Raw genomic sequence first — 11,841 nt, 5'->3', positions numbered from 1 at the left:
GTTTCTTTTATTTCTTGATGGGGGTCTTGCATGAATTTGTATGTTGTATTGAGTAGTGGATCTGTGATTTGTCTATCCACAGCATCTATCTCTTCTCCATAAGAGATCCCGCAAGCCTGTTCCACGATTTCTTTAATTCAGACACAGTCTTTGTCTCCAGAACCTCTACCGGGAGACTATTCCACGCATCTATCACCCTTTTTGTAAAAAATACACTTCTAGATATTTGATGCCTTTGGGATCCCATATAAAACAATGTGAAAAGACATAATATGTTCAATATTCAGCCAATAGTGATCAGTGGTTTTTTTAGATACTGACCGCTGTTGGCTTAAAATGGCCCTGATAGTTAGTGCTAGTACCCAGTGGCGTGGAGGGGGGAGGGGTGGACCACCCCAGGAACCGTCTTGGCAGGGGAGCTGGCACCTCTTCCCACACCTCTACCTCTTGAAATCGTCATCAGCAGAAGCAAGCAGCATTTTCAACCTGCTGCTTGCACCAGCTTGGCTCTCCCTCTGATGTCACTTCCTGGGCGCTTCAAGTTTCAAGTTTTTATTAAAGCTTGATATACCGCACTATGCAAGGCATCAATGCAGTATACAATTCAAAATTAATAGGTCAGGAAATAGATGAGAGGTAGATCGAAGGACGAAAAGATTAAAAGAGGAACTACAATTAATCAATAAGATAGAGAGTGGAGAAGCCTTCCCTCGCTACACCGCTGTTAGCACCTATCTGCCTACTCAGGATCAGGCTAGAAGCCATGGTTGCCATTTGTCACCAGAATTGGCAGCTTATGCCAGTCCAAACATTGGCTAGTGCCAGGTGCACTTCTGGGTCACTGTACATATGTGGATATTCAAGGCTAGAGGCCGGATATGGACTGGCATTGCATATCTGGTCTTAATTCAGCTCGTGGCTGTCTACAGCTTGAAAACCGCTGACCACTGCCAGCTGAATATTACCCCCTAAATAGTTGCTTTCCTGGAGCCAGGATCAATTACTCTTTAAACATGCCGGTATTCAGTTGTTGATTAAAAGAAATAAAAACAATACATTTCTTATTTTTTGTGACCACAGGTAGAACACATGCAGTATAAAGACTCCCGTATCAAACTGATGAATGAAATATTGAACGGCATCAAGGTTTTGAAACTGTATGCATGGGAGACCTCGTTTCAGGAAAAAGTGCTTGAAATTCGCGAGAAAGAGCTGAGAGTTCAGAAAAAATCAGTGTACCTGAGGGCTCTGGCTATATTTGCATGGACCAGCGCTCCATTCCTGGTATCCCTATCATCTACTTTCTATAATACTGTGTAGTGTGTGCCGCCATTTCAGACCTGCAGTGTGTGCTATAATAATATTACACAGACATGCAGCACAATAAAACTATAGTTTATGAGTTATTAAAATTTGTTATACTGCCTGTATCCCCTATTGCTATAAAGTTGGGAGCCCAACTTTATGCATAGCGTGCAAAGTTGCACATCTAATCTATAGAATAAGGTCAGTTGCACATGCAGCTTAATTCAGTACTTGGCTATTAATTGGCATTAGCCAATTATTAGCTATAATTTACTTTAATTGGTAACAATTAGTGGTTATATGTGCTACTGACCTCCGTATCTATTCTTAGTGATGTGCGCTCAAATTCCAGAGTCCACTATAAATGCCCTTTCTCAGTTTGATTCTCTGGGTATGCTTCTTGGCTGATTGGTCTTCTGTGCCTAATATATCTAGAACTTCCCATTCACCCTGACTTCATGTCTCCTATGAGTCTTTGCCATTTGCAGCTTCTTGGTGACTGATCTCTACCAGTCTCCCACTAACAAACCTGCTTTGTCTGCCCTGACTTTTGCCTGTTCTTGAACTTTGCCTGTGCCTGGTGATTTGGATTTGGTTCTGTGCCCAGTAAATCTCTACTCTTCTTCCTCTATGGGATGCCTGGTATCTTTTCTTTCATAATGGGAGTACTTTAGATGTTGCCTGAAGTCCTAGAAATCTCTAAATATCAGAGGGCTCAACCTGAATGGAAAGGGGGCCATTATTGGTGACAAAGCAGTCATTGGTCCCTGGATTTTTTTTTTTCCAACAGTAGAACCAGCTGTGAAACATGTATGGAAGAATCTTTGACAGCAGTTAACTCTAATCAACAAATATCTTGTGACCTAAAAGCTCAAGTAGGGGCATAGGAGTTCATATGCTCTCTTAATTAACTTGGCCCTTTCAAATTTGACTGGAGATATTAAGGGCCTATTTTACAAAGCTGCGCTAGCGGCTGCTGCGTGTTAACGGCCCCGAAGCCCATAGAGATTTGAAGGGCTTTGGGGCTGTTGCTGTGCGGCTTTGTTAAACAGGCTGTAACTCTTGTGTCTCTAGACTTCAAGAATGGGCTTCCTTAGTCTGTATGAAATTGAATGCTTCTAAAACCAGACTGCTATGGTTTGGTCCCTTACTACACTCAGGTTATAGCATTGAAATCAGGAGACTCCTTAATTGAATTTTCATCTAGAATCCTTGGTTTTATTTTAGATTCCTCTTTGTCTTTAAATAATCAAATTAGCAATTTATCTAAAAAGTGCTATTTTAGTTTACGGATGTTGAGGAGAGTTCGAGGGTTTTTTCATCAAAATCATTTTGCGGTTTTGGTTCAAGCGATTATTTTGGCACATCTGGATTTTGCAAATTTCCTGTATATCGGATTAACCAAATTTAATCTGAAGAGGCTACAACTTATTCAGAACACTGCGGTCAAATTAATTTTTGGAAGACATAAATATGATCATGCCTCTCCATTGTTGCGTTTACTTCATTGGCTTCCTATTTACTGGCGAATTCAATTTAAATATACCAATGTAATTTTTAAAATTTTACATGGATTTTTTTCACCTTTATTACCTCTATCATGTTACTCTCTTCAGTTTCACACTACCAGGAATACACATAAATTAAAATTGCTTTTCCCTTCTGTTAAAGGGATTAAAACCCTAGGTAAATTCTCACACTCCTTAGCTTGTTCCTTGGTAAAAGTTTGGAATGATCTTCTCTCGATTATCAGAACGTCATTATCTCTATCACTTTTTAGGAAAAATCTGAAAACTTATCTTTTTCAGAGATTCTTAACTGAGGACTGATCTAATTTATTGAAAATTTTTCTATTACCTTCATTATTGTTTTCTATTATGTTCTTTTAAACTTTGTTAACCGGCTCGAGTCCTTGCTGGAATGATCCGGTATATAAGATAGAAATTAGATTAGATTTGTTTCCATATATTTGCATTCCATATATAAAATTTTAACCTATAGAATGCTTTCCTTGCTGGGGTAATATGAGTCCAGCATGGAGTACTGAATAAAAAATGTACTGCAGAATTCTGACTTAGTTGAGGATACTATAATAATCTAAACAAAACAAATTGGAACAAAAACTTGCTGAACTCTGATCCAGATATCATATACAACAAACAAAAATTGACCCTTAATACTCCACAGACCCAAAGGTCAATCAAGACAAAAACAAAAAACACTGTGGAGACGACGATGTCCAAGATTCAAGTCTTTATTAAAAAATACAGTCAATTAATCCATATGACGAAATGTGAAGGACCCAAAAAAATGGGGACTAAGGGCCCAAGATGGTCCGTGTTTCAACGACCCTGTCTTCCTTAGGGGTTACCTGAATGTCCTATTGCAAAAACGTGAATCAAATCCTAAAACCTAAGTTGGTCAAGTTTGGGAATGGACTGATCCAAGTAGAAAACTCTGCGCGATTGAAAAAAACATCAATAGCTGGAGAAGGATTTGATCCACATTTTTGCATTAGGACTTTCAGGGACTCCTGAGGAAGACAGGGTTGTCGAAACACAGACCGTGTTGGGTCCTTAGTCCCCATTTTTTTGGGTCCTTGACATTTTGTCATGTGGATTAATTGACTATGTTTTTATTAAAGACCTGCATCTTGGACATCGTCGTCTCCACAGTGTTTTTGTCCAGATATCATATACAGTGGAACCTTGGTTTACGAGCATAATTCATTCCAGAAATATGCTCGTAAACCAAATTGCTCGTATATCAAAGCAAGTTTCCCCATAGAAAGTAAGGGAAACTCGCTTTGATCCGTTCCACCTCCTCCCCCCCCAGAGGCTACCAGCGCTGCTCCATTCCCCCCCCTTGAGGCCACCGATGCTGCTCCATACCCCCCCTCCCGCAATCCGGCATCTCCCTCTGCGAACCGGCATCCTCCCCCCCCCGCTCACGTTGCCCCTCCCTCCCCCGCAATTCTACATCCCCCCTGAGCACCAAAACAAAATCTCTTACCCCGATTGGACAACGGCACCAGCACCAACGCATAGGACATGCCGGTGCCGGTGCCCGAAGATCCTCTTTCTTCTGGGCTGGGCGGTGCGTCGGAGATCCTCCCTCTTGCTTGTGCTGGGCTGGACTGGGCCTTGAGCATTTGCATATGCTCAAGGCCTTCTGGTCTCGCTCTCTCCGAGATTCTGAATCTGAGAATCTTGGAGAGAGCGAGACCAGAAGGCTTTGAGCATGCGCAAATGCTCAAAGCCCAGTCCAGCCCAGCACAGGCAAGAGGGAGGATCTCCGAAGCACCGCCCAGCCCATAAGAGGGAGGATCTTTGGGCACCGGCACCGGCATGTCCTATGCGTTGGTGCTGGTGCCGTTGCCCAATCGGGGTAAGGGATTTCGTTTCGGTGCTCGGGGGGATGTAGGATCGCGGGGGGGAGACGCGAGCAGGTGGGGGATGTGAGATCGCTGGGGGGGGGGATGCCGGATTGCGGGGGATGGCGCTCATAAATCGAGCCAAACTCGGTTTCCGAGGAGCCAATTTTGCAAATGTTTTGCTCGTCTTGCAAAACACTTACAAACCGGTGCACTCGTAAACCGAGGTTTGACTGTATACACTGAGACAAGTGTGGGATGGGAGGAACAGATGCATGCTTGAAGGGCAAGGCGTGCCTCAATAGTCTAAATAGAATGTGTTTGGAAATGTTCATTCACCTTCTTGTGGATACACACAATAAAAAAAGTTAGAAGGCAAGCTGGCAAGGTGGATGCTATTGCCTCATATCGTAGGTGCTCTCCTTCAGCTCTTTTGGATCCAAAGTGGCCCCGACTTAAAAAATTAGTGAAGACCACTGCTCTGACTGACCTTCAGTCATTACTGTAGATGCTGAGTTTAATATGAGGTAATTTTTTTAGTCAAATAATACCGAACTGTTCAATGTGGAAGAAGTCTGTTGGACTAGGTTGTAGGGGAAATATTGGAACAGAAATGTTGTGTACTTCTTCCTGCTTTGATAGAGTCGTTTCTGGAGGTAGAATTTGACACTATGCACATACTTCTGAATTTTCCAAAAACATCTGTATATTTTATTCAGGAAAAAGTATTCACATAAATTAGTAGTTGTAAATGGGGGTGGGCAATTTTTCTGAGATCGTTTTAAAGTGAATGTGAAATGTTGCACCCAGGACTATCTGTATAAGGGTCCAAGAAAACAGATAGGCAACCAGGCAACCAATCTGCAATAATCTCTACTATGCCACACAAAGTAGATCAGAAGGAAACGGTTCAAAACAGCTTTATTAACTACCACAAATGTCCTTACAGAATGGCCATTTGTGGTGGTTAATAAAGCTGTTTTGGACTTTTTCCTTCTGATCTGCTCCTTTGTGTCATACAATACAAAGGAAAAAAACATGGGTGAGCTATAGGAACAAAAAAAGGAGTGGGGAAGGGACACAGGTCAAATCATTGGGTGGACAAATACATTTATTTAAAATGTCAATCAAATTTCAGTAAAAACCATACAATTATATAAATAAATAGCATGTGGCAGGCATATAAAGTCCTTGGTAATGTTTATTCATGCTGATATTTTTATGTTATTCAAGTTTTTAAAACATTCATTCACATTTTATGCGGTGCATATTCTCATGTTTTCTAATGATTTAACTTCCGGTACATTTTCATATTTATACATATTTTTAAATTTCATTGTGTTGTCTTGTTCTTTTAGGCTACTTTTTACAGCCCTGAAGAAGGTCCTTGTGGCTGAAACATGGACCACGTTGGGGTCCAGTATATGTTTTATTACCAAGGACTTTATATGTCTGCCATATGCTATTTATATATTTGTATGTTTTATACTGAAATTTGATTGCCATTTTAAATAAACGTATTTGTCCACCCAATGGTGTCCCTTCTCTACTCCTTTTTAGTTCCTGCTCCTTTGTATGCCACTGTCTGTATGAGGTCCACATGAAAATATGCATACTCCTTGCTGGTACACTCACTTCCATGCTCATAGACAACCACAGATTTTTAGAACACCCCGTTTCCCATTCTTTACATTCAGAAAATGCTTTATAAAATAACTTTCTAGCTATTCATCTTTTCTTATTGTGTCTATTTTCTTTAACTCATTTAGGTAGCTATGACCACATTTGCTGTATATGTCACAGTTGACGAAGCTAATGTCCTGGATGCAGAGAAAGCCTTTGTCTCTCTCTCTCTATTTAATATTCTACGATTTCCACTCAGCATGTTTCCACAAGTTATAAGTAACATTGTAGAGGTAAGATCTGTGGTCATTTATTACTGCTGGTAAGATAATCAAACAAGAAGATGTGCTTTGTCAGGTTTCTGATCCACGCAGAGAACATATCTGTGACCTCCTGCAGACAGTCAGGTCTTTGCAAATAAAGCATTTGTAGTGCCAGGTATGTGTCATGTCCCTGAAAAGACTATACTCATAGACTACAGGTTATTTATTTTGTTAATAGAATTTATGTAAGCCTTTATGAAAGAATGCACTCAAAGCAGTACACAGCAGGAAAAAGTCAAACAAAGGAATAGACAATTACAGCAGTAAAAAAATATTATAATAACAATACAAGGTATGGATAGTGTGTTACTTTACAATGTCAACACGTGTGTGTGTGTGTGTGTGTGTGTCTAGCAAGTTAGTTACTTTTCCATTAAAGGCCTGGGTGAAGCAAAGCCTTTCAGGGAGAGACAGAGCTCATTGTCCTGGAAGAGGGGGTACACACACACAAACACAACAAGCAAACACACATACTCACACACATACTCAAGACAAGCACAGACAGACCTGATGGTGAAAGTGGCACACACTGGGAGTTTGAGAGGAGCTTGGAAGGGAAAAGGGAGACATGGGGAGTTCAACTGAGGAGTCTGCAAGTGTGATGAGGAGCAAGGAAATGTAAGGCAGCCAAGGACCCACAATTAAAACACTCTCAGAACGCCTCCAGCAACCCTAATTCAAGCACCAGGTCTAAAAGACAAACAAAGTCAGCATTTGTGCATGATTTATAGCAGGTACAGATACTGGCATTTAGATTTCTCCACTCCAGATGTGCAGAGCCATTGCGGAATATGTTACAGACATGTATTTTTCAGCGCCACCCATGCTGTATCTTCAACATGCATGTGGACAAAACATACATGCATAGATTGTAGCTATTCTAAAATTATGATTTCTACTTGGATGCTGTTTTGACATTTAATTCCTGGTATTTCTGTGGGCATTGTGGATCTCTGGATAACTTAGGATGATGAACACAGAAAGGAGGAGGAGGGTCATGTATGGAAAGGAAGGGAGGAATGAGTGGGTGGGTTGCACAGGAAGGGAGAGGCAGGACCCTGCTTTGTAATTACGAGTCCAACATAAGTCGGACTATACTTAACCCAGGTACTGCCTGTATTGCCACCTTTGATCATTTTTTCCTGATATGAGGACAAAAAAATGAGTTATTAGTCCACTAAAAGATATTTTATAGGCATTCATTTTTTTTGCTTCTTATTTATTTCCAATTTAGGGCTTCATTTTGATTAAAATGTAATCACGATTAATGTATCTTATTTTATTTATCTTTTTCCCACTGCAGCTCCTTGTGACTCTGGGCAAATTGCTTCTACCTTCCATTGTCCGGAGTCACAAGGAGGTGCAGTAGGGAAAAAATAAAAAAAATAACATACCTTTCATCGCAGTTAATCATGATTACAAATTTGCAGTAACTCTTGATGTAGGAACATTAGATCATTTTCTTTATTATTGTCCCTTGATACTCAAATTCTTGGAAATCTATTTGGGGTCAATATTATCATGGTTTTGGAAGTTCCATTAACATTATCATCTCTATAATAAAACCCTAAGCCGCGCATGCGCTACTTCCACTTGCGTGTTCCGTATGTCCGTGGCCTGAAGAAGTGCACATGTGCGACTACAACTGCCCCACACTCGCGGCCCTGTGGAGCAGTGGCAGCAACTGAGTGGTGGAGAGCAGCCCCGCTCTGCCCGTTGACCCTCCACAAACCTCTCGGCTCCAGCAGCGTAGGCAGCACTATAAACACGCTGCTTCGCGCCCTTCTACTGCCGATTTCCTCTGCCGTATCTCTGATGACATCATCAGAGACAGACACGGGAGAGGAAATTAGCAGTAGAAGGCCGCGAAGCAGCGTGTTTAAAGTTCTGCCAACGCGGCTGGAGCCCGGAGGTTTGTCGGCAGTGGGAGGGTCAGGAGCAGGCCAGATCAGCAGAACAATGGCAGTAAAAGAAAGGGGAGGGGCCGAATGGAGCAGGCCAGATTACGGTAAGAGAAGGGAAAGGGGGTGGGGGAAAATGCTGCTATTGCTATACAGGGACTTGGAGGGGAAGGGGAATACCGCTGCTGCTTCTGCACAGGAAAGGGGGGGGATAGGAGGGAAATGCTGTTGCTGCTGCATAGGGAAGTGGGATGGAAATGCTGCTGCACAGGGAAATGGGGAAAAATGATAGACAGACAGCGGGAGGGAGACAGAAAGAAAGAAAGACACAGGGGCAGGGAGAAGGACAGAAAGACAGACAGGGAAAGGGGGCTAGGGAGAGAGAGAGAGTCAGCGGGAGGGAGACAGACAGACATATATTCTAGCACCCGTTAATGTAACGGGCTTAATGACTACATAATAAAACCCTAAGCGGCGCATGCGCACTCCTACCTGCGTGTTCCGTATGTCCGTGGCCGGAAGGAGTGCGCTTGCGCACCTACAACTGCCCCACACTCGCGAAGGGAGAAGATACAGAAACAAAGAAAGACTGACAGACAGCCAGGGAGAGAGACAGTAAGACAGGGGGCCAGGGAAGAGACAGAGACACACAGGGGAACAGAGACAGAAAGAAAGGGGGGCAGGGAGAGAGATAAAAAACATAAAGTAAGAAAGAAAGAAACGCCTCAGTGACCCATTGTGCTAAAAGTCTACACATCTATTCTAGCACCCGTTAATGTAACGGGCTTAAATACTAGTATGATATAATTTTGTTTGGAACGATTTTACTGTCTAAGAAACCAATTAGTACAAATCAGAGCAAACTACTCCTCATTATGACAGGAGTAGCCATGCAACTAATAATGAAAAATTGGAAAAGCTGGGATAACTTAAATTATAGCTTCTGGTGGGAATTCCTATGTCAGATTTATAAGTTTGAAAACATGAATTCTTTGCAGAATTCATAGCAAATTTAAAGAAATTTGGGGCCCCTTAACAAAATATTGTAAGTTATAATATAAGTAGTAATACAACTATTATTAGTATTTCCCTTTGAGTCATGAAATATTGTTATACGTATCCAGGAGGGGTGGGGGGAGGGGGAAGGGTTAAAACAGCTTTAGTTTATTTGTTAGAGAAGAGTGCAGAAGACTATATTACTTGATTGCTTATGTATATACGTTTTGTATTTAATGTTAAAAACGAATAAAGAATTTTAAAAAAAATTGGAGTACAAAGTACAGTATTAAAATAAATCAAAGAATAAAAAGTAATGAAAAGATAAGAAAACCCAAAATACAAATTAAAGAATTTAAAACAGCATGCATAATAGCTATAAATAGCCTTACAGTTTTCGCAGGCTACTTTTGAAAAGCAAGTCCCATTTCTTTGCTTTTCAGGCAAGCGTATCGTTAAAAAGAATTCAGAAGTTCCTGAGTCATGATGAGTTGGATTCCAATTCTGTTGACAAAAAGGTGATATCTGCAGGTGAGTAGCTTCCTAGTTAACTCTCATTGTGTTATTCTGTAGACTCCTCAGATAGTAATGGGGATATTGATCTAGAGGCCCATTTACTAAAGTACAGTGGCTTTGCTCTTACCGCATTTTAATGCAAAAATTAACTTGCAGTAAGTATAAAGCCTGTGCAGTAATGCAGGAGGTGTGCCCTGCATTTAGCATACAAGGCAGAGAGTTACTGCACGGTCATGGTGTTACATGCAGATCTAAATAGCAGAGTGCACTTGTGCTATCTACCATGGTATATAAAACCATGGAAGTCCAGGAATCGCACATGAAAAGGAACAATTGCCACAGTGGCACAATCCCCCCTCCCCTCTCTGCCCTACAGGTCCATTCCGTTCTGTTGCATATCCAATTTCCCTCCTTACACCTGAACACGTACTGAAGTAGCCCTGATCCCCCTACCACCTGATCCTTTACTTCCCCCTCCCCTCCCTCCAGCAACAGGCAGGAGTAAATGGGCATCATTGCTGTCCATTTCCCCACTGGCCCACCAGGAAACAGGCATGGGGAAGGAGGAGCTTGCTGTTCTTTGGATGGAGGGGGGTTCCTGGGGTGAGAGGGAGGGGAGTGGAGATCATAGAACTGATGGAGATCCTAAAGGCTCTTGATGTGCTTCTGGGTGAGTGGGAGAGAGGGGGAATCAGAAAGGGGAGTGGCACACTTAGGCTGGGACTTGGAATTTATGCAGGTGCTGGCCATTATTCAGTGCTGGTACCCACATAGCTAAGCTCCCTCATGCCTCTGCGTGGTGTGGCTCAAAATGGTGATTTTGTGCTGCTATTAAGTGGCACTGCCTGGTCAAGTGTCGCTGAATATCTGTGGCTGAGGCATAGAGTATGATTGGAGCCTCTCTTGCCCTTCTAAATCACTTTGAACATTGGGCAGAGAGTCTTCCATAATGCATCAGCTCATCTCTAGCCCCAGAACCAGGCTCATCCGCATCACACGTTCAATCTCTGATGCTGCCATTCTCTCTCACCACCGTTTGGGAGTTATACTTTGGTTATTCACTGCCACTGGAGACCAGCTGCCATTTGGCATCATCTCTTGGTGGCGACTTTCTCACTGGTGCACTGTCCACACCTCTTTTCCCAGAATCCTCCAGAGCCTTTCTAGCTGCCTCTTTTGATAGTAGGTCTTGCCTCCCAAGGTACAGAGCAACAGCATACATCCATTGAAATATGGCATTCCTCTTAAGCAGTTTTGCTGTGACATCCTGCAGCTTACATCTCCATCTCAGTGTGATTGGGTGTAACCAATCAGCAGATTAACCATTCCCCTTAACTGTATCTGTGGCATCCTGCTTGTCTGTCTTGTCTGTTTAGATTGTAAGCTCCTTCGAGCAGGGACCGTCTTCTTCGTGACTCTGTACAGTGCTGCGTACACCTGGTAACGCTATAGAAATAATTAATAGTAGTAGTAATAAAAAAAAACCTTGATTTGGTGTGTGTCCTATTTGATTCCCTCCTGCTGTTCATGTCTTTTTGGCCACTAACAATTTCTGCTGAAAACTATGGAAGCACACTATAATTTCCTTGCGCAAATTAGCTTTTGGGGGCCCAAAAGCCTTCTGCACTCTTTCAATCTTTATAACAGCATCTCCCAGGACGCCATCAGGGCCTGCCAACAGAGAAGCTGCACTTTATTGCACCTCAGTTAACACAGTCCACATAGTTGAGGGGCTCTATGATTCTCAGACCTTCCATTCTGTCCATAATGACTAAGTTAGCATGTTGGATCTCTTTCACCTATT

The 11,841-nt window shown here is 42.2% G+C and overlaps 1 protein-coding gene across 5 annotated transcripts in view; it reads left to right on the top strand.

Annotated features, from left to right (window-relative positions):
- ABCC3 (ATP binding cassette subfamily C member 3) overlaps positions 1-11,841 on the top strand; it is a 165,837-nt gene that overhangs the window by 81,648 nt on the left and 72,348 nt on the right. For 3 of the 5 annotated variants that reach the window (XR_004540886.1, XR_004540887.1, XM_033961076.1), the window contains exons 12-14: positions 1,081-1,284; positions 6,448-6,594; positions 9,965-10,052. Coding sequence is in view for 3 of the 5 variants with exons in the window: in XM_033961076.1 (XP_033816967.1) it covers positions 1,081-1,284; positions 6,448-6,594; positions 9,965-10,052 (439 nt within the window). In the remaining 2 variants the exon portion in view is untranslated. The remainder of the gene's footprint in view (positions 1-1,080; positions 1,285-6,447; positions 6,595-9,964; positions 10,053-11,841) is intronic. The other 2 variants (XM_033961078.1, XM_033961077.1) reach the window with 1 other exon arrangement.

This window comes from Geotrypetes seraphini, chromosome 10, assembly GCF_902459505.1.
Source record: "Geotrypetes seraphini chromosome 10, aGeoSer1.1, whole genome shotgun sequence".
Classification (NCBI taxonomy): Eukaryota; Metazoa; Chordata; class Amphibia; order Gymnophiona; family Dermophiidae; genus Geotrypetes; species Geotrypetes seraphini.
This window is presented reverse-complemented; position numbering and strand designations above follow the sequence as displayed.